Source organism: Talpa europaea (genome assembly GCF_964194135.1).
Source record: "Talpa europaea genome assembly, chromosome: 9".
NCBI lineage: Eukaryota > Metazoa > Chordata > Mammalia > Eulipotyphla > Talpidae > Talpa > Talpa europaea.
The window spans coordinates 34,942,410-34,967,087 of NC_140076.1; the positions used below are offsets into that span (position 1 = coordinate 34,942,410).

Here is a 24,678-nt window from a genome sequence, read left to right on the forward strand (position 1 = left end):
AACCTATGAAGCTGTCCACAACCACTGCAGCATGAGTTCGATCCCCGGGTAGGGAGATCCCCACATGGCACTGCAGACCTCTCCTGACTTGCCCGGTGCTCCCCTCAGCAGTGCACTTCGGTCAATCTGCCTGTTCTGTTCCCGACTCTGTCTCTGGTGGATCCTCTCACCCCTCCACATCTCTGGCCTGTACCCCAGTTCTTGTATACATAAACAATCTTAAAAAAATATATCAGTGGGGCCTCCCCTGGTGGCGCAGCGATTGAGCGCTGGGCTGTGAGGCTGCCCGTAGCCTCTGCAGCACCGGTTTGTTCCCTGGCCACTGGCGAGGGTCCCACAAAAAAAAAAAAAAAAAAAAAAATCAATGGTGCTGGGAAAAAAGGAGCACCACATGCAAAAGAATGAAACTAGGCGACTACCTCTCATCATGCCCAAAAATCTACTCAAAATAGATAAAACTGAACATTAGACATGAAACCATAAATATATATATATGTATATACACACACATACACACACACACACACAAGGTGTGGGGCCTCATTATGTAGATGCTGCTTGCTTCCACACTTCTAATCAGCACTCTCTTTCCTATGATTTCACAATATGCTCCCTCAAGAATGACATTATTTGAGGGTGATCGGAAATGAGTTCAGTAAAAATTTCACTGCACTGTCCTTCTCTATGATCTATTTGAATTTAGAAAACTCATCAGAGGTTGAAATATACCACTTTAGAATATGCTTTATTCATTTTAACAGTATTCATAAACAGGGGAAAGACACAAAGCCCTATCAAGGATTTGTAGTGCCTTGATTAAAAGGAGATCTCATTGAGTCCAGTATTTTAAACTAGCTCTTCTTTTTTGGTGGGGGATGTTGGGGGTGGAGGGTGGGGGAGAAGTGCCTCTATTAATTTTGTAATGTGGTGTAACAATACCTAAAAGTGTAGCAGTTTAAAATAACAAACATTATCTTGCACAATCCCTATGGCCCAGGGATCCAGGATAAGTGGTTCTGGTTCAGTCTCTTATGAAGTCAAGATGTTGAATGGAGTACAGCTCTCTGGAGACTTGACTAGGGCAGGAGGCTCTTCCTAGAAGGTGACCTCCGTTCCTTACCACATGGACATCTCCATAGGGTTGTTTGAGTGTCCTCATGATATGGCAACTTGCTTACCCCAGACTGAGAAATTCAAGAGATAGAATAAGGAGGAAGCTATCACCTCTTATGAACTTAGTCTTGGAAGTCAGGGACCCTTACTTCAAACATATTCTTTCAGGAAAATATAAAGAATTATTAACCAGCGTCTCCCTGATGGCGCAAGGAGTTAAGCACAGCACTCTGAAGCTATCCACAGCCCCTGCAGCATGAGTTCTATCCCTGGCTGGCCAGGGAGCTACCCACATGGTGCAGCAGACCTTTCTTGCCTTACCTGCTGCTCCCCTCAGCAGTGTATTTCTCAGTCAGCCTGTTCTGTTCCTGACTCTGTCTCTGGTGAATCCTTTCACTCCCCCCCCCCCCGCACCTCTGGCCTGTACCCCAGTTCTTGTATGCATAAAGAAATCTTTAAAAACAAAGAATTATTAACCAGTGACAGGGTATTTAGTACTAAGGGATAAGGACAACTCTAAAGAATTGAGAAAGAGCAGTTATAGGGAATAGCCACTACCTTTAGAGCTGAAGCAGAGTACCCAAGGAAGGAGCAAACTCAGAAGTTCCCTCCTGCTCCCACCCCTAGGTTAAGATTCAGATCTCACTGGACAGAGAGGGTAGTTACGGCCCACAGGATGGTGACGTTACTGAGGTGATGGAGCTGGGGTTGGAAAATAGGAAGCTACCCTCTGGATGTCCCAGGAAGCTGGGAAAAATATACTTAAATTATGAAGCAAAGGACCCTTTATTCAGGTATGTTCCCGTAGGGCTCCTGACTGACAGCACATTGGCAGCTGAAAGATATATTTATAGGGCCTCACTACAGTGTTTCAAAGGGTAGGAAAGGATGGGTTTGTAGCTGAGAGTCTATAAATTGGTAACAGGCACACATATGTTCTGTTCCAGAGCAATTAATATATTGGATCATGAAGGGCTGTCCGAGACCCCACTAGGAATGTTACATTATACGCATAATATGTGTACCACATGCCTTTGTACAATCTGAACAATTCTGAAATATATCTGGACCTAAGGGTTTTGGTTAAGGGATTGTGGGCCTGTACCGCACTTTGTTGTTAGTTAGCATGTCTTTTATTTATTTATTTATTTATTTATTTTTTACTTTGGGTGCTTCACTTGGGAACTATACTAACTATATTCTTTCTCTTCTTCTCTCTCTATTGCACACTGATTCTCTATTTTATAGTAATTGTATTAAAGTTCTTTTCTATTGAAGGTCTTACACTTTAGTGTATGTTTTGTCTTTTTTTTTTTAATAAATTTTATTGTTATATTCCCCATACAATTGCAGCCCCCCCATTCTGACCCCAATCCCTCCCCTCCCGCCCCCGCCCCCCTAAAAGTGTCTCTGGTTCATAGTTTTTTGTTGATTTTGATTTTCACTTTCTTATAGTTATTCATTTTCCTGGTCCCTTATTTAAGTTTTCTAGATTCCTGCTATGAGTGAGACCAGTTAGCATGTCTTTTAAACTTCAGTGCAGAGCAATCTGAAAAATTGGGATGGGTGAGGAACGTGCCTCAAAGTCTTTGTCTATGATCAGATCTAATCACCAGCTGGCATTAAGCCTGAAGTGGTCAATATATTTCTAGTACCTCAGTAATTGTTTGAGGGGAGGAGAGAGTTAAGAGATAGGTCTTGGCTCAGCTTGCCTCTCATACAGCTTGGGGAAGAACTCTATCACACGCATGACTTTTAATCCCCCTGAGCTCCTGGAATTTGATCCAATAATATTAGTATTTTTTTTTTCTTAAGGTGACATGGTTTTAATAAAAGGACAGAGACTTTGAGTCATCCCCATTACAGCTCTAACACCAATGGTTGCAAACTCAAATATTAACATGGGCTAGGCACACAATTTAAAAGTGAATCACGCGGATATGACAACAGGGAGTGATGGCAACAGTAGAAATCTAAAGACTACCTGTAGCTGCTACTTAACTCTCATATATTATCACAGTGCAGACCCAATATAGTCAGAGAGTTAATTTTTCAAGAGAAGCAGGAAATTCAGATGTCAAATTTTCAAACAGCAGAAAAGATGTTGTAGATAAACATACATATTTGGATAGTACATCTACCCTAGCTTTGCATGCTAGGTGAAGTGGAAAGTGCTGGAAACTCAGAAGGTCTTAGTTACATTAGCAGCGTCCAATGAACCATCTGACTGCTTTGGTCAATGGGACATAGAAAGTGCGATGCAATCAAAAGCTTGCTAAGCATTTGTTCATTGGGTCTTGTCCTCTTGGAAGCTTCTGCATGAATTAGAAGCCTCAATGATTAGAAGCCAGGTGGAGAATAGCGGCTATAGAGGATGAGAAGCTGTTTTGATGAGCTCGCAGCTGGTTGAGGCCCCATGAGTAACCTCAGCTGTGTGGGCCCAGCTGAGGCCAGTCAACCCACACAACTGTAAAAATAAACCATCGTTATTTTAAGCTACTAAGTCTTTGGGTAGTTTATTATGATGCAATAGCTAACTGAAATAGAGGTCACTTATTCTAAACCAACTTTTTTTCTAATGAATGTCTCAAGGTCCAGAGAGGGAAAGGGGTTTGATATAATTCAGATAGCAATTTAGTGGTAAAAACTTTCAAATTCTGGGTTCTTTCTTTCCATTGTTTTTCTTTCAATTCCCCTGGTGGGTAGCACCAGATAAAGACTATGAAACTTCAAACTCTACCCGCAGGGAACTTACACCGTGTTCTGCATGTATACACATTACTGCAGTAATTTGGTTCATGGAAATGGAAAGATTTCTAGGTCATCTAGTCCTTTTTGCTTTTCAGGTGCAAAAAATGCAAAAAACATATTGAGAAAGTGAAAAGCAGCCCCTGATAATTGCAAACTGGTCTGGTACCATCAGCCAGGCTATGCTACTAGATAGCCTTGCTTTCTTAGCTAGGCCTTGTTTTCTCTCGTTGACCATAATTTCACAGAACGTAAACATCAAACATGGCCATTCTATGATCCTGATAGAGCAAGACAAAAACAAGACCACTCCTTAGTGGTCTGAACGCGATTAAAACATGAGCAATAACCCCAAACCCTAAACATCCTCCGCTCTTAGTGCACAGGAGGGGATGCTGTTTTTCTTTTTTCCAAACCATTCACAGTTTTAAACGCAGTCTCTTCCAGGAAAGTTACTGAGATGCCCAGTCACAGAATTATCTCCAGTTACTGACAGCATATAATCCAAAGTAAAGTCCTCTATTTCCTTAAACCTTTTCTCCAAATCATCTATCAACTCTCACTGAATTGTCCCACAGTTCCTCACAGTGTGCCTCCTTCCTCACTGCAATCAGTAATATATACCCCACCTGTTCAATTATCACTGTGTCCCTGGTGCTGTTTGGTTAGAAGACATGGACAGACTTGACAAAATTCACTGAGAGTTGGAGGTGGAGTTCACCAGGAGAAATCTAGCCCAGCTGTATTTCTCCTTACTACCTACCACTCTTTTGGTTAATGTCTACTTTCCCCCCCACTAGAATGAAATCCCACCAGAGCAGAGGACTTGACGCCATGTTCACAGCTAATTCCCAGTACTTAGGTAGCCGGGAAAGGATGGAAGTTTAAAAAAGCATTTACGAACAAATGAATGAGGGGCTCAATCTTGCAGGTTCCCTTTCATGTCTCCGCTGCTCCCAGTTCGTGTGGCATACAGAGCACAACTCCCCTCCATAAACCTTCCCCCAACTAAATCTCCACTCACTTCGGGGATGCCCATCCTCTCTAGGAATCTCCTCCCTTGAGCAAGCTTCTTTCGTTCGCTGGCCCCCTCCCACACACGGGCCCCAAGACCATGCCCTTCTAACGCACCTAGAACCCACCTGTCTTCAACATCTTCCCCTATCCCCAGACGCTCGCAAAGTCAGGCTCCGCTACCTACGCTTGGAGTGGGCACTGCGGTCACCGACTGCGCATGTGCGGAAACCCGTCGCACACGCAGGTACTCTGACAAGTAAAGAGTTGCCTCGGAGTTTCCGTCCGGGTCTGGGTAGCCTTATGCTGCCAGGAAGTCAGGACAGACTAGCCGGAAGGAGAATCCGCGCGCAAGGCTTTATGGGAAATGTAGTCCTAGCGCTCCCGAGGCTCTACCTTATGCGATCCCATATTTCTTTTGCTCTGCACATCCTTCATTCACGGCCCAGTAGTACTTTCTGCTTAGAATTTAGCTTCGGACCGCCGGGAGAGATTAGTCTGGGGTGGACTTCTTGTTCCCATAACACCCTGCTGGGCCCGCGGCGCCTGCTGGGAGCTGTAGTCCCCGCCCTGCTTACTGCGTTCGCCGAGGGGGAGGGCGGAGCTGCCGGCGGCCCGGGCGGGCTGGCAGCTAGAGTGGGTGCGATAGCCGCCTCCGCCTTTACCGCCTCCGCCGTCGCCTCCTCCGCCCGGGCCGTTCGCTGCTGCGCGGGGAGAGCGAGGCGGGGCCGCCGGGGCCGCCATGGAGCCCGACTCGGTGATTGAGGACAAGACCATCGAGCTCATGGTGAGTGTGGCCCGCTGGACCGTCCGCTCTTCCGTCTGTCCGTCCGGCCCCGGGCGGGCCTGCCCACCTCAACGTCCGGCGCGAGGCCGGCCCTGGCCCTTCCCCGCCGCCACGGCCCCGACCTGGGCCCCCTGGCTTCCCTGGCCTCGGGCCCAGCGCGGTTCCTCCGGATCCCTCGAGATCTCAGGCCGGTCTGAGCCCGGCCCCCTCGGTGCCCCTCGTTCTCCGCCCTTCCCCTCGCCTGTCTCCGGGTCAGTTTCTCGGACGACCCTCGCTCGCTTCTGCTGTGGCCCTGGGTCATCTTCGCTCTAGCATCTTGTTTTCCTTCTCTTCCGAGGGGATTTTGTCCTCCTCTATTTCTCAGACCCAGGCCTGCACCACTTTGGCAAGCCCCACTCGGGTCGAGTGAGATGATGGTGGAAGGGGGTACGGAGGAGATCGGTCAGGGCCTCGGCCTCCGCGCCCTAGAAGGGTCTCAGCACCCGCTTCCCGACCTAGGGCTTGACTGTTTGGATGCCGAGATAGGCCGTACTGGGCTGGGGGTGGGGAACTTAGGATTTGATGCTGTGACGGATAGACGGGCCTCTTGTCCGGGGCCCCTGTGATGTCCGACTTCTCGGACAAAGGGTTTCCTACTCGGCCAGGAGGGATGTTTGCATAGCAAGGCCCCAGGTGCTCTGGATTCCGTCTCCTAGGAAAGGGAAATCGTAACTTCACATTTTCCAGAGCTGCTTTGGGAAGTGGGGGGAGGGGGTTGGGAGGGAGGGGGAGGATAATCTTCACTATCGCTAGTTCATCTCCAAAAAAAGGGGGGGGGGCGAATTCTAGGCTCCTGGGGTAAGGATCACTGTTGTGTTAGAAATCATTGGTAGCCAGGCCAGACTCCCTGGCCCTGTGAGCACCCCAACCCTCTTCCGTCTTAGGACTTGGAGCCAAGAGGGGTTTTTAGAAACAGGACCATGTGGCGAGTAAAAGCCAAGAATTTGCTACTTGGCGGATGATTTGGTGGAAGGAATGAAATATGGCAGCTATTACCTGCCAATGTGAACGTTAGGGAAATCAAACTGGGCTCTTGAGAGTTGGGAGGAGGAAGTCTTTGCTTCAGCGAATGGACTAGCCCAGGGTTTCTTCCTGTGGAAACCTTGACAGTTTCTTTGTATCTTTCCTAATACAGTAACAACTTCTACCTCAGGGTTGAGAGGAAAGGTGAAAGAATCTACTTAACCCAGCAAAATGTTTTCCTAAGCAGATTTTCTCCAGTGTGAAATGTTTATTGAGTCAGTGATTCCACTGGGTAGGGTCGGTGACATCAGAGCCACTTCCCCCATTTAATGCTATAAATAATAAATGGTGACACTGAAAGTCTGTTGGATAACTGCATGGCGTCTGTGGATGATGGTATCTAGGGAGTTGAGATGCATGTTTTAAAAATGGAAGTATGGTGGCATAAATACAGAGGCAGTTTAATATTTGCTACCCTTTGCATAATTCACAGAACTAGACTTCTCCAGCATTCTTAAAAACGAAGGGGGGAGAAAAGCCCTGGCATTTTCTGTGTGTGTGTGTGTGTGTGTATATGTGTGTGTGTACGCGCGCGCGTGCGCGGGTGCATGTGCATGTGTGGGAGTAGGAATACCCACCTTTGCTTCCTAAGGGATACTGCCACTTGTGGGTTATTTTATTTTCATTTATTAAATATTTTTTCCTTTTCAGCATAGCTTATCAAACTATGATAAGTATAGTCAAGCTTTTGATTTTTTGCAGATCTTGTAGTGGATTATTTTGGTAAAATATCTTAAGTGGAATTACATATAGTACATACTTCTATGGATGTACAATACATGTACTTTTAACAGGAGAAACTTCATATGGAGAAATTATAACTTGGTACCTCTTTGAAATTGCCTGTTTTGTGCGCCTTCCATTTCCATTTATTTTTTTAAAAAAACCCTCAGTCTTTATTTTCAAAGGAATTAGAAGATATATAACCTATTCATTGTCTCTGAATGACTACCTATATTAAAAAAAAATCATTGGCCTTAATTTACTGACTTTCTATGCTTATATAAGTTATAAAAAAGTTTTGATTTTCCATGATTGCGCTTATCTATGATCTGAAAAGATACTTCTGTCTTCCTGGGACATAACACATTGGGGTTCGGAGAAAATTTAACAGAGTTTAGTAGCTATCTAGATTATTTTTAAAAATGACTTTTCATATATACAGATTTTGATAATCCCTCAAGAGTGATTGATACCAGTCAAGATTCTGAGGCAACCCTTTTCATAAACATAAGTATTTTAGTGTGGTAGATTGTACAGATACCTATTTAGTAAATCCAGTATCAGATGTAGAAATGATACTGCCTTAAAATCTAATTGCATGTGTTTTTTAGTACTCATTGCATTTTAATAACAGTTTCCAGAACTAGGTCAAAAAAATTTTTTTACACTGGTTTCAGAATAACATGATTGGAGGTAGGGGAAGGGTTTTAAGCTTATGATATTTTGATTTTTTTTTTTTTTTTTTTTTATGAGTCAGCAGCCAGTACTCAAATATTTGTCATTGTGCTGCTTGTACCGGTTTGGTACTTCATGGTTATTAACAGGGTATCTTTCATTTGATATTCTAGAGCTTAATGTATTAAAGAAAGGAAACAGTTTACTTGGATACTTCTTTCTAATTTCTTAATCTTCAACTCTGCCTTCTTTGATTTTAGGTCTTTCTCCGTTTATTCCCTGGCGCTTTTTTTTTTTTTGGTGGGACCCTCGCTGGTGGCCGGGGATCGAACTGGTGTTGCAGAGGCTGTGGGCAGCCTCGCAACCCAGCGCTCAACCGCTGCGCCACCAGGGGAGGCCCTATTCCCTGGCGCATTTGATAACTTTGCTAAGAAATAAGCTTGGTGAAAGCAGAATAATTAAATCTCCAAAATATAATCATAATCCCCATTAAGGGGGGGGCATCTTTGTTCTTAAAACCTACTGCATAGGGTTCAGTCTTTAATACAGATTATCTGTCTGTCTACTCATGATTCAGACAACTGAATTTACAATTGCTGATGGTGAATAATTTAATCACCAAATGACTGTCATGGCCTTACGTTGGTCCAGTACTATAACTAGTTTGTAGGGCTCTTTTGCAACTGTTGACCTCAGTAAGATCAGCTTTATTATTAATGAGCTGGGAAAATAGTAGCCCATTTTGGAAATTGTATACAGTGTTCTCCAGGCTATGTCTTCTGCGGTGGCTTTCACTGGAAAGAATGAAAACTACTTTTTTTATCCCATGCTTGAGTTAGGAAAATAAATTGATAGTCAGGGACTCATTACTAAAAAGCACCCAAAGTTGCTAATTGGGAAAGGTTGATTAGTTCTTTCTGTTAGAAGATAGTAGAAGCTAATGTTAAAAGTTTAGTAAAGGGGGACTCCCTGGTGGCACAGGGGGTTAAGTCTCAGCACTCTCAAGCTATTGGCAGCCACTGCAGCACGGAGTTCAATCCCTGGCCAGGGAGCTACCCACATGGTGCAGCAGCAGACCTCTCCGGTCTTGCCCACTGCTCCCCACTCTGTCTCTGGTGAATCTGTTATAGAGCAACCCTGATATTAAACGGGTTCCTGGCTGTGGGTCCTCACCCACGCGCTTTAAAGGGACTGGGACTTATGAATACTCTACTACAGACACACACAAAAGGTTAATAAAAGGTTTATTTACAAGAGAAAAGGAAAATGTACAACTCAGGGAGAAAATAGGGAAATAAAGTCTTTAATGCGTCCTACCTGATCCGAGGAGGACCTGGAAACCCAAAGTCACTCTCAGAGCTGGCCAGACCTGCGTGCTGGCAGAGAGCCAAAAATGGGGGATCCCCAAAGCCCACGTGTCTGCCTTTTCTATCCACCTGGCTGCTTAACCCCACCCTCAGGTCCCAGCCACCTTCCCTTTGGTGGTGATGGGATTTGGAGTTCCCAGTGTCTTTGACTTTGACCTGGGGTGGGGGTGGAGTCCACAAAGCCTATATGGAATTAGCTTTGGGACATCCTTTTCCCCCTAACAATTCCTCTCATTCCCCTCCCCCCCCACCTCTGGCCTATACCCCAGCTCTTTTATGCATGAATGAAATAAATCTTTAAAAACAAAAAAGTTTAGTAAAGGTAACCCCGGCCCCTCTGGATGTAAGCACATCTCTCCCTCCCCCTCATTCCCCTTTAGACAATGAATGGGCAGTTTATACCCTATTGTTAACTGTTGAATGGACCCCTTCTTTGCTAAGTGACCTTGAGTGAGTCATTTCCCTTTTGTGTTATCTTTCAGTGACTGTTATTTGTTGATGTAATATAGGTAAAAATATATTGAACGTTATTAAGAAGATATAGATATTATATTTAGAGCTATTGAAACAGTAAAAGTAGGACACAAGGCCAGGGAGATGAAAGGAACTGGTAAGTCAAGCTCTTGAGAGTTTTTCTCTTTTTGCCCATTCTGTCACTGGCTTTCTAAGTGAAGTGGGACTGTTTAGTGACCCCTTTAAGAAATTGGAGCTTACTTTGTCACTGTCACTTATCCTCAACTACCTCTCTTGAAGTGCCCAATGCAGATTAAATCGATGAAAGTTTAAGTAAGTTCCCAAAGAAAGAAAACACATCTTTCTAAGACTTCAGGGACCTGCTTGAAGAGACTGTGGCTCAAATACAAAATTTTTACCCCTGATTTTTGAGTAGGTTAAGTGTCCTTTCAGAATTCTCAAGGATAACCATGATCGTGCACATCATCAGTGAGCTCTTGGTCCCTGACTGCTCTACTCAGAAAGAGCCAGAGTGGGAGACAAACTAGCACATTCATAGAACAGCATATATATCCCCTTGAATAGTGTAATTGAGCCTCTGAATTCTAGAAACAACTTTTCTGTGCTATGATGTACCTGGGACCCCAGGTTCCACCTGGTGATATTTATACTCTTAAGGTAAGGAAAGCATTTCAAGCACTACTTATTCCAATGATAAGCCCACCTTCCAGTTTTCCTTTCCACGTTGTTCCTTTGCTCTATATTCTAGTCACTGTGGTGAGGAAGGTTATGGTTCTTTAGATTCTGCTCACACTATTTCCTTTGTCAGCACTGATATGAACTGACTTAAACCCAGGTATTGAAAACTACAGATATTTATGGAAAGGATCTAATAGTTGGCTGTCTGGCCAAATCAGCTTAGTTCAAATCTCAGTAATCTGCTCTTCCATTTAGGCTGATAAGAGTCCTGTCCACAAGCAAAACACAACTTAGATGCCACTGTTGTCAATTTCTATTGTGGTGACTGATACCATTTTATTTTTATAACTATAGTACTGCCTACATGATACTCTTTGTTAAATGAAAAGAATGAATTCTGGCACTTTGTATTTATCTTGGAGCATTTGACTTATTTCAGGCTTGTAGTTTCCTGTTTGTGTCCCTTACTGAATTATAAACTCTTCAGTGCTTTTTTATAGTAAGTGTTCTGTAAGCATTGAGTTAAAAATTTCTTTGCATGTATTATTGCCTTTTGCCAATATCTTAACCATCCTCTTTTTCTGGAAATTTTCAACTCAATCACTAATTCTAACAATCTGTTCCTAATTACTATGGGACTTATCATACCTTCCTGTTTATCATAAAGACTTGTGATCTGTTTTAACTTCCTCTCCAGAGGCTATATCTGATTGTGCTTTGAGTCCTTTTACAACCTTGAGCACTTGGGTACTCAATAGGTATTTATTGATTTAAATTAACATTGGGTTGTTGTTTTTTTTTTAATGCTGTGAAGGAAACCTTTTTAAGATTTCCTTTTGATAACCTTAAGACCAAGGTGTAGATGAATGGAGAAAGACTGGTAAGGTAGAAGAGGAGGCTGGTGTGTGGCACACGGACATTCATAGAGCTTTTAACTGTTATTTACAGACTTTTTATACACTATATGGATTCATTTACACACATCCCAGAGAGTGGTTGATAGCCATATATTGAGGAAATCAAGTTCCCTTTTTATCTGTGAACTTGCCAAACAGTCAATAAGTGCTAAGGATTCTATGACCTTAGAGAAGCATGGTGTGGCAGAAAGGGCATGCATGGGCTTTAAACACCTGGTTTCTATCCCCATTCTGTGACCTTAATGTTAACCTTTCTGTGGTTCAATTTCAGTATCTGTGAAATTAAGAGGATGGAGTAGTAGGTACTGCTTTGAGTTGTTGGGAGGATTATGAGAGATACTGTGTAAAAGGGCCTTGCAGAGGCTTGTCTCTCAGCAACCGCTTGCTGTACTAACTTTCCCATGTAGGGATCAAATTTTGTAATGCAAAATCAAGACAGATGGTGTGAAGGTTTTAACTTTTCTCCCTGAGCTGTGCATGTATTGGTTTGTGAAGTTTTACAGTTGTTTTTAGCCATACTTTTAATGAGGCAACTTTGGGGGAAATAATAAAGTCATAGAACCAGTATTATCTTGGAAATCTGGGAAGCACTGTTACAGTTACAAAGAACCCTAAATTAAACCCACCCAGACCTGTTTTAGGTATCTTGGTAGAGACTGGTCATTAGTTCATGTAAACATTAAGCATTGTGGCATGTTTAATCAGTTTAGGCTAGGAAATTATGATTTTTAAGTCCTTATTCATGGTTTAGCAAAGCTGATGATTTTGACCTTTAACAGAATAAGCACTGAATATTGATACAAGCTTTCCTTCTGAGTTGTATTGTTCATTGAATTAGTTGACAAAGGGGGAAAAAACCTGTTGGTCCAGAATATGCTTGTTACCCTCAGTTAACTAAGTTTCTGCTAATCACAATTGCCTAACAGGAAGTTTGTCTTTGTAGGCAAAAGAGAGACAAACCAGGAAGGACCTGATGGGCCAGTAGGGTATCTCTAACCTGGATCTCATTTTAACAAAATTCAAAGGTTGCAGACTTCCAGTGATGTCAGCAGGAAGCATTTTTAGGAAATTCCCTCTCAGGGTTCATCAACATTGAAGACAATATGAAGACCAAACTTGACAGAAAAAGTTTATCAGTAGAGATATACAAATGTAAGTAATGAAGATAGGAATCCATTCTCCTAAGTATCCTCTGTTCCACAAAGAAAAAGAAAAATTGAATGAGAACTCTAGAGAAAAAGGAACTTGAATAACTTTTATTTTTAAGAGTTAAATTGAGAACATTTAACCATTTTTGAGAACTAATAACATATATTTGGTTCTAGGAAAGAGAAAGGGGCAGAGAACAGGAAGAACTCAGTTCTTGCATTCCTGACCTGGCATCTGTTAAATCTTTATATCTCTAGCATAGGCTGCCACTAATTAGGCATTCAATAAATGTTTATTTGAAGGGAAGGGGGAAAATTAACTCACCAATATAGGGGAAAGGCCTCATGATTCAAGAGTTTCAGAAATGAGTCTTTTAAATTATTATGGTTATGATTTGTTATGACTGTTCTGCATTTTGGTCAGAACGGTAAATTATTTGAAAAGCAGAGTATATTTCTTTATCAGTTAACTACTAGTCATGGCGCACTAGCTACCTCTATAAAAATTGCATTTCCAATATATTCTTAGGCTCCAGAGTAATATGTAGTGGGAAAAACTTGAGCACTCATTATTTGCTTGACCTCTTAAGTTGTGGGTATGCAGCTTTTCCCAAAATCTGATTGTTAGGGTAAGGTTAGTCACACACTGGTCTTTCTGTCACTTCTTTTGCTTTTGCCTACTATGTGAAAAACCAAGAACATCTTTAATCATTGCCTGTGGACTATTAAGAAATCTTGGGATTTAAAAATCCCTTAGTTTCAACTGGATTTGAGGTTCCTTGTCCATAGACATAATCTTTGTTACTACGTACACAGACTACTTGGGCACCATTTTTTTTTTAAACTTTCCTAAAGTTTTCTTTTTTTTTTTTTTTTTTTTTTAAGATTTATTTATTTATTTATACAAGCACTGGGTACAGTCCAGAAGTGCAGGAGGGTGAGAGAATTCACCAGAGCCAGAGCAGGGAGCAGAGCAGGCAGAAGGACCGAAGTACACTGCTGAGGGGAGCAGCGGGCGGCAGGAGAGGTCTGCGCACCATGTGGGACCCTCCTCCGGTGGCTGGGGAGCAGCTGGGAATCGAACCCGTGTCGTAGAGGCTGCGCGCGGCTTCGCAACCCAGCGCTCAACTGCTGCGCCACTGGGGAGGTCCCTAAAGTTTTCTTTTTTAAAGATTTTATTTATTTATTTATTTATACAAGAACCGGGGTACAGGCCACATGTGCAGGAAGGTGAGAGGATTCACCAGAAACAGAACGGGGAACAGAACAGGCCAACTGACGAAATACACTGCTGAGGGGAGCAGCGGGTGCGACAGGAGAGGTTTGCTGTGCCATGTGGGACCCTTGCCGGCCAGGCGGCCGGGATCGAACCGGCGCTGCAGAGGCTGTGGACAGCTTCACAGCCTGTGCCACCAGGGGAGGCCCTACTTGAGCATCGTTATAAATAATATAGTATTTTAGCATCAGTATGGTGAACCTTAGAATTGCATGACTCTTTGTTAATAAAAAATTTTTTTAGGTGACAAGATCTAGGAGAGCTGGCCCTTTGAGAATGGCTCAACTGGTTGAGTTGTATTTTTTTTAGTGGGGGAGGGGGCTGAACTGTTTACTCTTCTGTATTGTTGTAGTTCTCTATTTGTATGTTAATTATTTTAGCACCTTTGAGAATAAAGTCTGGTTTCTTCTGCCCCTGGAATCCTCCCTTTGTAATCCTTGCACTTGGGGGACTGCAGTGTTTTCTTGAAGGGGCACGTGGATACATAGTGCTTGTGGGATTTGGGGAAGATCTTTCTGCTCATCTTTTTTGAGAATTAAATATGGGTAATGACTGTAAAGGGTCCATGAGTAGCCCTTCAGTGAAGATAGGTATTGTAATAATTACAGGGACATTTGGGCAGTCATGTGGCAATTGAAAAAGTAGCAAGTTTTATCTGTGTCCTTCTGTTGAAGTAGCCTTTTTGTTGGTCACAATTTTTTTGAGACTTGCAGTCTAATGGAAAAGTTGATAGGGTTGTAAAAGAATGTTGATACAATGTGAAATGGGCTATGTATTTAAAGGTTATTAGTGTTTATTTAATTTTCCGTAGTTTACCCTATAACTGGTCCCTGCCAGGGATTGGCCTTTATTTCTGAATTAGAAGTTCGCCTTTGAAAAAATAAACAAAATAGACAAACCTCTAGCAAGGCTCACCAAGAAAATAAGGGAGAAAATTGAATGAGAAATTTGCTTAAAATTATGTCATGTATTTTAAAATGGACTGTATTTCAGCTAAGTTTTGAGGATTTGGCAAATATGCGGATTTGATGTCTTATTTGTAGCAAACTAGAAGATTTCTTGTTAAGTGCTTAAATAAAATGTCTTTATTGGCAGATATCTGAGTCCTCCCATATTGTTCATTTGTATGTCTGACAAATTTTTTTGTAATGGTGGAGGAGGAGTTGTCTTAGAAAATGGCTAAGAAAGTAGTGTATGGCAGTTGAATGGTCTGGGACAATTCATATGGAACGTAGAGTTAAGTTTTTAGCTTTTCTCATTTGGAAATTGCATGCTTTTTATCATGAGTAAATAATAATATTAGGGATGTTTCCTGCTTTGCTGTGTAGCATTTCTTATCCTTCACTTAACTCAGAGGTGAAGGAAGACCTTTTTTGTCACATAGCTGGCTCAGGGGTTAAATTTTTCTGTGCCTCAGATCCACCACTCCATTGACCCTGCCTTCCATCTGCTGGTGGCTGTCCTTTGCCGCTGGTGCCATGGTGGGTGTATGGATTGCTTTCTGTCTTTCAACAGTTACCGAAGTGCATGTTTGGGATTTTGTTGAAGAAAGCTGGATACAGTAAACGGAAAGAATCTTGGAAGCTGCTTGACTGCTGTCTTTTCTCAGACTAGTCTGAAAGGGAATACCCCCATTCATTCTGGATTGGTGGATCTGAAGTACAAAATATTTTCCAGGTAAGCAATTACCCTGTATTATTTTGTTATGTGGAACTCAACTCATTGAAAGAAACGTGAAAAACAAAATTTCTTTACTTTTTTCTATTAATAGGGATTGGAAGAAATGTTAGATATTGTGTTCATGATTAGGGTGTGGCTTAGCAAGGATTATGTAGCATAATTGCTAGTGAAAACTTTAAGTGTAAGAAGCCTAGTGTAGAATATATAGCCATAGTCTAACAGGGAATACAATAAACAAGGGGTTTTTGTTTAGGGAATAGCTTGTAAAATAAGGAAAACAATTGAAAAATTTGAGGCATTATCACATGATTTCTAGTTAATACCTGGTCAAAGAATTTTTTTTGTAGCTAATATGTAAAGAGGTGGTCTTTTGTTATGCTTACGCCCTTTGGAGGATATTGCCAACAGCAGTATAGTGACACTTAGCATCTGCTGAGTGTCAGGCACTGATGTAGGCTCGTGACATAAATTTCTTATTTTACTGACACATCAGTTTTCCTGTATTTTACAGATAATGAAATGAAGTTCATGATCATTAAGTCAGTGCAGGTTGTTCAGGGTCATCTAGCTATTAATTGGCAGAGCCGTGCTCTAAGCTGGGTATGTGTGTCTTCATATTTTCAAATTGCCCATCTGCCGGAGCAAGTTGCGATTTTCCACAGTAAGCTTCAGTTCAGAGAACACATGCTGGATTGCTGTTTGGCATGGTACTTTAATTATATTTGATGCTCTCCTTACTTAAAATGAAAACTTGTTGAGTTCATCAAGTGAACATAAGTAACTTAGGAAGTATAAGAGAGTCAACACATTCAAATTTAAAGCATATTTTATACTGGGAAGTGTCATTGCTCTAGTGAACTCAAACTTGTATCTTCTCAGTTCCTCCTTTATTTTTATTGGTTATTTAAATGTCTCAGTTACTTGTTATGTAGACTTCTTTTGACTTGTGGTTTATCAGCCTTGTAAGACATTGTCAGACAACTCTCTTGCAAACAGGTTTTTTTTTTTTTTTTGGTATTTTATGTTTTCTCCATATTACCCATTGCCTTTAATATTTAAAGCATTTCTTTTTATCATAGACTGGCAATCTGATTTTGTGATTATTCTTTCAGTTTACTTCTTTTATACTTGTTAATATTTCCTCTAGGTGAACATACTTCATATTTGCCTTCTTGTTGTAATGGTAGAAATAATAGTAGTTAACACCAGGCCCTTACCCTGTATTGAGCATGATTCTGGGCACTTTATATGTATAAACTCATTTAACTTTCATAGTAATCCATTAGGTGGGTGCCATTATTTCTATTTCACTGATGAGGAAACTGAAGGATAGAGAAGTTATGTGACATGTTCAAGGTCACACATCTAGTAATAGTTAAGAGACAAAGATGAGATATGAATCCAGGCAATCTGGCTTTGAGAATGTGCTTCTAACCTCTGTACTACACAGACTTTAGCTTGGAATATTGAGTGGTAAGAGAGGCAGAGATCCTGAAGATGAGCACTATATATTCTAGCTTCAAGAAACCATTGCAAAGGAAAAGGAAAATTATTGCATATCTGTTTTTTTCTTACTTTCTACAGAAAACATTCTGGCTCTCAGTCTTTGTTAGCTAGCCAGAGCTCACTCTCAGTTTCTCAAGAGGATTGACAACAGGTTTAGTGTGAGGTTGTCTTCCAGACCAGTGCTGTTCGATAGAACTTTTTGTGATGATGGAAATCTGACTCTCTGAGGAAATAAATTTTAAATCTTAACTTAATTAATTTAAATTTAACCCTTAAATAGCCGCGTGTGTAGCTTTGGAATTAACCTTCATCCTAGGTCTAGCCCTTGGCTTAATCATTTTAGAAATCTCATCTGGCTAGCATGTTCAAAGCTACTTATTATCCCAGGGTTGGACTTTCATTAACCAGCCTTACAAGACAAATTCTGGTTTATTTAGAATGATATGTGCATGTTGGTTGGCATGATGAGGGTAAATTTTCTCATAGATAGTTTTGCTTACGAGGTCCTAATTTATATGCCAGTTAAAGAGTTAAAGGGACATGAAACAAGAGTTAAAGGGACATGAAAACTCAAGTCCAATGATTGGAATAGTCTTTTCCTGTAGATAGACATTAACTGCCACCTCAGATTGTAGTTCTGCGGCTTAGATATCATAAATTCAACCAGGGAAGTGAGAGATTTGCTGCACCAGGACTGACACAGCCTCTTACTTTAGGGGTGGATGATTTTTCTTTTTTTTTTCTTTTTTTTTTTTTTTGTGGGATCCTCATCAGCAGCCGGGGAATGAACCGGCGCTGCAGAGGCTGCGGGCAGCCTCGCAGCTCAGCGCTCAACCACTGCGCCATCAGGGGAGGCCCTGGATGATTTTTCTTTATTGCAGAACCTCTTCCTCTAGTTTCTCTGCTAGCTTTTGCTTCCCTTATCCTTTTCTGATGAAAGCATTCATTTTAGATATTTAACTTGAATGTACTCTTAACTTTTAGGTCTGGGAAGGCCTTTGTTTTCCTTAAGAAGACATTATAACTCAGGTGATCCACTTTGTGGTCATTTTTACTTTGAGAAGGCAGTTGAATTTTCCTTGCTTTCCTGTGGCCTCTTCCTATCAGAATGTAGCGTATTAGTTTATTTTATTTGGTTATATGATATATGGTAGAACAGGAAATAATCATAAAAATTACCTGGTGCTACATGCTTTTTGCATCACGTCATGTTATTAAATGAGCTTTTTTTTTTTTTTTTAAACTTAATGTATTGTTAGTTAGGGACTTATTCTTATACCTTTGTTCCTATGCAGAAAGAGTATACGAATTAATATTTTAGGAAGTTTATTTTTTCGTGTGTGTGCTAGATGTAGGTTGAAAAGACTTGACGCAGGGAGACCAGTTAGTTGAAGTGAGCAGAGATGACAAACCAAAGCATTGACAGTGGCATGATGGGGTGGGATGCAATTAAAAGAGATGTAGGGGCCTCCCCGGTGGCGCAGCGGTTGAGTGCTGGGTTGTGAAGGTGCCCGCAGCCTCTGCAGCGCCAGTTCAATCCCTGGCTGCTCCTGGCCACCGGAGGAGGGTCCCACATGGCGCACAGACCTCTCTTGCCACCTGCTGATCCCCTCAGCAGTGTACTTAGCTCCTTCTGCTTGCTCTGCTCCCTGCTCTGGCTCTGGTGAATTCTCTCACCCTCCCGCGCTTCTGACTGTACCCAGTGCTTGTATAAATAAATAAAATAAATAAATAAAGATAAATCTTTAAAAAAATAAAAGAGATGTAGGTGGTAGGGATCTACAGAACTTGGGGAGAGATTGGGTTATAGGAGTAGGAGATGGAAGGACTATAGTATGAATTTTAAGGTTTTTGTCTTGGATTCTGGATGGGTTTTGTTCTCTTTTCCAAGCTAGAAAATACTAGAACAACAGATGTTGGGTGGGAGGGGTGGGAAGGGATGTGTTTAGTTTGAGTTATAGTGAATTTGAGTTGCCTGTGGGTGATTCCTCTAAGAGGAGAAATATGTAATAGAAATACTGATCTGGAGCTCACCAGGCAGCAGTGATAGAAAGATTGGGAGCTTTTAACGTCAGTGTTAGCTAACTTAATAGAGTCAGATGATTATTGAGAGTATAGATTGGGGGAGCCTATATATCAGTGCATGGAAAATTCAATATAAAGGAGTTGACTTCAACTAAGGTTAGAACTTGAGATCATATGTGATGTTAATCAAGAGGTGTACTTGCTCTCCTTTTCATCTTCACCTGGGAATTCTGTTACAACCTGTTCCCAGTAAGCAATTAGCCCATTATGTTTGAGTTGTGGTTTTTTTCCTCCACTGTATAATGGTTTGTTAATTAATACAGGTATAGTTTTTGAAATGTGTTTTTTAAATTTCCATGTTGTCACTACTACCCATCTTATGTACATTTAAGTAAATTCAACTTTTATGTATGTGGTGACAAAAACAAGGGAAAGAAACAGTGACTGTTCTGCTTAAGTGTGAGATGGGAAATAGAAATCTGTTCAGTCAATATGTCTCAATTCCTGAATGCTTCTCATCTAGCTGTGAGGAGTATGATTATGGATTTTAACCTTTTTTTTTTTTTAAAGATTTATTTATTTATTTATACAAACACTGGGTACAAGAAGCGCGGAAGGGTGAGAGAATTCACCAGAGCCAGAGCGGGGAACAGAACAGGCAGACTGACGATATACACTGCTGAGGGGAGCAGTGGACGCGGGAGAAGAGGTCTGTAGTGCCATGTGGGACCCTTGCTGGTGGCCGGGGATAGAACCGGCGCTGCAGAGGCTGAGGGCAGCTTGGCAGCCCAGTGCTCAACCACTGCGCACCAGAGGAGGCCCTGATTATGGTATTTTAAAGAAACACCTTTTTAACATTATGAGGCCTAGCTCGGTACAAGCTAGCTATTTTTTCTATTAGTTGGTTGAAGAAACAGTGAGCTGTTCCAATGCTGGAGTGAAAATTAGCTGTGTTGGGTTATTGAGACAGTGAGTCAGTTCAGTATGTCATATCTTTAAGGAATTTTAGGGGCAGTTGTTTGCTATATGCTATTTTCACCTTATCCCTTGACTTCACACTTTTATTCCCAGGTGAGCTATATCTGTACTACAGTAAGTGGGTTGTGGTGATGAAAACATGGAGATAAGAAGAATTAGTTATAACTGCAGTCCATCAATACTTAAAATGTCTTTTTTTAAAAGATTTATTTATTTATTTATACAAGAATTGGGGTACAGGTCAGATGCGCGGGAGGGTGAGAGGATTCACCAGAGACAGAGTAGGGAACAGAACAGGCCAACTGACGAAATACACTGCTGAGGGGAGCAGCGGGCAAGACAGGAGAGGTCTGCTGCACCATGTGGGACCCTCGCTGGCCGACTGGTGTCAAACCGGCGCTGCAGAGGCTGTGGACATCTTCACAGCGCGGCACTCAACCGCCTGTGCCACCAGGGGAGACCCACTTAAAATGTCTTTTTAAAATACATTATATATGTCTTTGTGCCTATGACATAAAATTCACAATGTATATAGTCTCCCGTCCCCTCTATTTCCAACCATTTTTTTTGTGTGTGTGTAGAAGAACTGGAGTGTAGGCTGGGAGGGAGGGTGAGAGGATTCACCAGAGACAGAGTGGGGAGCAGAACAGGTAGTTCACTGAAATACACTGCTAAGGGAAGCTGTGGGCGAGACTGGAGAGCTTAGCTCCCTGGCTGGAACTAAACTCAGGCCATAGAAGTGGTAGCCCTGAGACTTAACTGCTAGGCCACCAGGGAGGCCCTCCCACCACTTTCTTGTGTAGCCTTCATAAGAGTATGTATGCACTGTACATTATTCTGCATCTTGATATTATTTTTTTGTAAAATAAGACATATTTCATCCCAGTTCCTAAAGAGCTCTCATATCCTTTAAAGAAACAATTTAAAAAATGCATGCTGATTAATTGTGTGTGCCATAATTAGTGAAACCAGTCTGGACTGATGTACATACAGGTTGTTTCCAAACTTCTGCTATTATACATAATGCTGCTATTACACATAATGCTGTAAAGAATAACTTAGTGTTTATGTCATTCCACATGTGGCAGTGTCTATCTTTGGGACAGATTCTTAGGAGTAAGCATCGCTGGATAGGGACTTTTAAAAATCTGATAGGCACTGCCACATTGCTCTCCAGTTATATAACAACACTTTATACTCACAGCTGATTTGCCTTGCAAATTGTTTTCCTCTCTCCCCTTCCCCCTAACATATTATTATGAGAATTTTCGTATGTGCAGAAGATTGGGGGGAAAGTCAGTACAAATACGCACCTGTGTACTCTCTTCACCTAGACTCAATAGTGTTAATATTTTGTCATGTTTGGGTCATTTCTCAGCTACTCCCTGAGTTCCTCCTTCACTCCCTCCCTCAGTCTCATCCTTCCTCCCTGCCCCCATCTTTCCCTTTTCCCTCTCCAGTCCTTCTCTCTCCAAATACCTATCCTTTTTGTTAAAAACTGAGAGTAAGTTGCAAACACGATGCTCTACTCTTAATGAACATATTGACATGTATCTCTTAAAATAAGGACAGACTCAAGACACATTTACCTCATTGTCTCTAAACCACCCCCCCACAACCAGCCAACCAACATATGCATATGTATATACATTTCCTGATATATAACCATGTATAATCATATATTTTATACATACATATAGAGTCACAGTACAATATCCAATTTTCAGTTACATTTTATTTTTTCTAATCGTCCCAAGAATGTCTTTTATAATATTTCCCTCAGAATCCTAACAAAATACATTTTGTGTTGGTTATGTCTCTTTAATTTCGTTTCAGTTGAAATAGTTCCTCTACCCATCTCTCTCTTCTCCTGTATTGATATTTTGGAAAAGTCCTGCTCACTTGTCTTAATAAGATGTGCAGCATTTTTCCTTGTTTGAGTATTTCCTCATGCTGTTATTTAACTTGTTTCTCTAGCTGCTACACTTCCTGTAAACTGGAAGTTAGGTGAGAGGCTTGATTGTAGTCAGGTTAAACATTCTGACAAGAATGCTTCATCATGTGTGAAGTGTACTTCTCATTGAGTCATGTTGGGAGGTACTTAATGACAGGTTACCTCATTATGAGTAATGTTAAATTTGATCCTTTGGCTAAGGTGACAAGAGCCAGATCTCTTCATTATAAAGGTATAATTTTCTACTCTGCTATTAGAAAGGAATCTATGGGGCAGTATTTTGGTACCTTGTAAATAATCTCTTCCATTACAGCCTTCCACCCAGCGGTTTCAGCATCCTAATCCTGAAATCAGTTATTACACCAGGAGTTAAAAAAATGTGGTTTTCTAATTCTGTTCTATGTACATTCATTAGTTGTTTAAAGTCATCCCTTTTTTTCTCCTTTTGTGTATCACCATACACACTCTCATGGATTTTTATTTATTCAGTGTTTTAGCAATGAATTCCAGTCTTTATTGATGTTCAGTTTGTTCAAGATTTGACTAATAATAGCCCCTTCAAGGTAGTTGCTTTTTTATGTGATCCCATTAGTCTTCATATTTTTCTTGCTTTTTCCTTTACTTGCATATCAATAACCAGCCATTTCTCCAAGGTCTGTTTACTTTGAGTAGAGGATGACATTTAGAAACCAAAATCATTGCTTTTGGGTTGCATTCACTTCGAGACCCTCCCAGTGGATAGATCTAGGAAGTATTAATTATAAAAAACCATGAATTCATGTTGTTTCTGATTCAAATTCAGTATTACGGGTATGCATATTTCTGAACCTAAGTCTTAGGCCTTCTGATTTTCAAGATCCAAGGAATTATATCAATGCACTAGCCATCAAGTTGAGGTGCAAATCATTATATATATAGACAGATAATAGCTTTTATTTATTATTCAATGTGTACTTTAACACGTACTGCTTGGTAATGAGGGGAATACGGAAGTAAGTCAGATGTGTACCTCGCTTCCAGAAACTTTGCAGTATTACATTAAAAAAATACAATGTGAAAACTGGTAAAGATCAGGAAAAGAGGTAGGTAGGTATACAGTGTTGTATGGTTAGAAAAGGAAGGAAGTTTATGAAGGGCATTTATAAAAATTACTTTTTTGAGGTGCTTGCAGAAATTAGGTGTAGAAATGGATGTTTTGAAGCAGGGGAGCACTTTCATAGCCAAAAGTAACTGAGAACAATGGTGTATGTTGTTTTTTGGGAGGGATAAATAGTTTTGTGGATTTTTGGAATATACCTTATGTGAAGGGACTGAGGTAAAAAAATTTGCAAGTATGTTATAACCGAATCTAGGACTTTATCCCTTAGGTTGTAAAAATTACAGACTAGTAGCCTGTGACTAGGTAGACTCCATAGATATATTTTATTTGGTCTGCACAGATTTTAAAAATTGAGACAATTCATATCAAAACACTTCTTTCTGGTTTTGCCTGGAAATTGTAGCTGAGTAGTGGCCACCCTTTTGGATTCAACACTTGTAATTTCATGGCCAACGTTATTACTTACTTGGCTCTGTAAGCTTTTGAGGTTGTGATCCCTATGGGTATCCCTACAGGAGAGGTAAGAGTGGTGGTAGACGTGGTCTGAAAGGAGAGGTGACTATGCAAATTTGAACAAGGTCTGTCCTTTAGAGGGCTCACTCTGGCCTTCAGTAGTTTGGAGGATGCACTGGAACAGGAAAATTGGAGCAGGGAGCCTAATTAGTAGACTTAGAATATTCCAGGGAAGCAATGACAAAGTAACAGATGGGAATTGGAGGAAATGAAACATTTTACATGTAGAATGGACAGATTCTATAGACAGACATGGGTGCGTTTTTATATTGACAAAATACAGTCAAACTGTGCTAAAACATGGAGTCCTTTTTTGAAAAAGCTTTGCATTCGTATTTTCTTTTCTGGAAGCTAACCAATTGTTTTTATAATCTGTTGGGTTAATTTTGGAAGGCAGTAGTAATAGTTTTATGCATTGTTGTTACTGTATAAAGTTTAATTTTGCTATCTACAAATAACATGTTTTGATTAAAAAAGTGACTACTCTGACCTATTTCTGACGATTGTTTATAAAGTGAATTTTTGTATTGTGATCTTTTTCAAAAAATTACTTTTCTTATAACTGTGGAAGTACATTTCAAAAGAAATATTGGTAATGCTACATACTTTTACAGAGCTGGTGGTGTGTGTTCCCACAATCTCTGCAAGAGGCTAATCAAAAGGATAGTGGGAAGGGAAGGGGTGGAAATAGAACAGTGAATTTACAAGGACCTGTCTTATACACTTAAAATTACTCTTATATTAAGGTCATTATACTTCTAATTAGTATTTTGCCATTCTGCCTTGACTGGTTGGGGCATGACTTTATCCATTTCCACTGCCAATGTCATTACTACAAGTAGTATCTGGTAGCACCCCAGCTCAGACAATCTAAGGGAGCTAGACATGGAGAACATGTAAATGATCAAGTGGGAGTGACAGTGACTCACAATTCACATGGA

General features: G+C 41.0%; 1 protein-coding gene across 5 annotated transcripts in view; it reads left to right on the forward strand.

Annotated features, from left to right (window-relative positions):
* Positions 1–5,617: 5,617 nt before the first annotated feature.
* The window catches only part of FBXW11 (F-box and WD repeat domain containing 11), a gene marked incomplete at both ends in the record, with an annotated part of 111,407 nt that continues 92,346 nt past the window's right edge, over positions 5,618–24,678 (forward strand). For all 5 annotated transcript variants that reach the window (XM_084244128.1, XM_084244129.1, XM_084244130.1 and 2 more), the window contains one exon: positions 5,618–5,662. In XM_084244128.1, coding sequence (XP_084100254.1) covers positions 5,618–5,662 — 45 coding nt within the window. The remainder of the gene's footprint in view (positions 5,663–24,678) is intronic.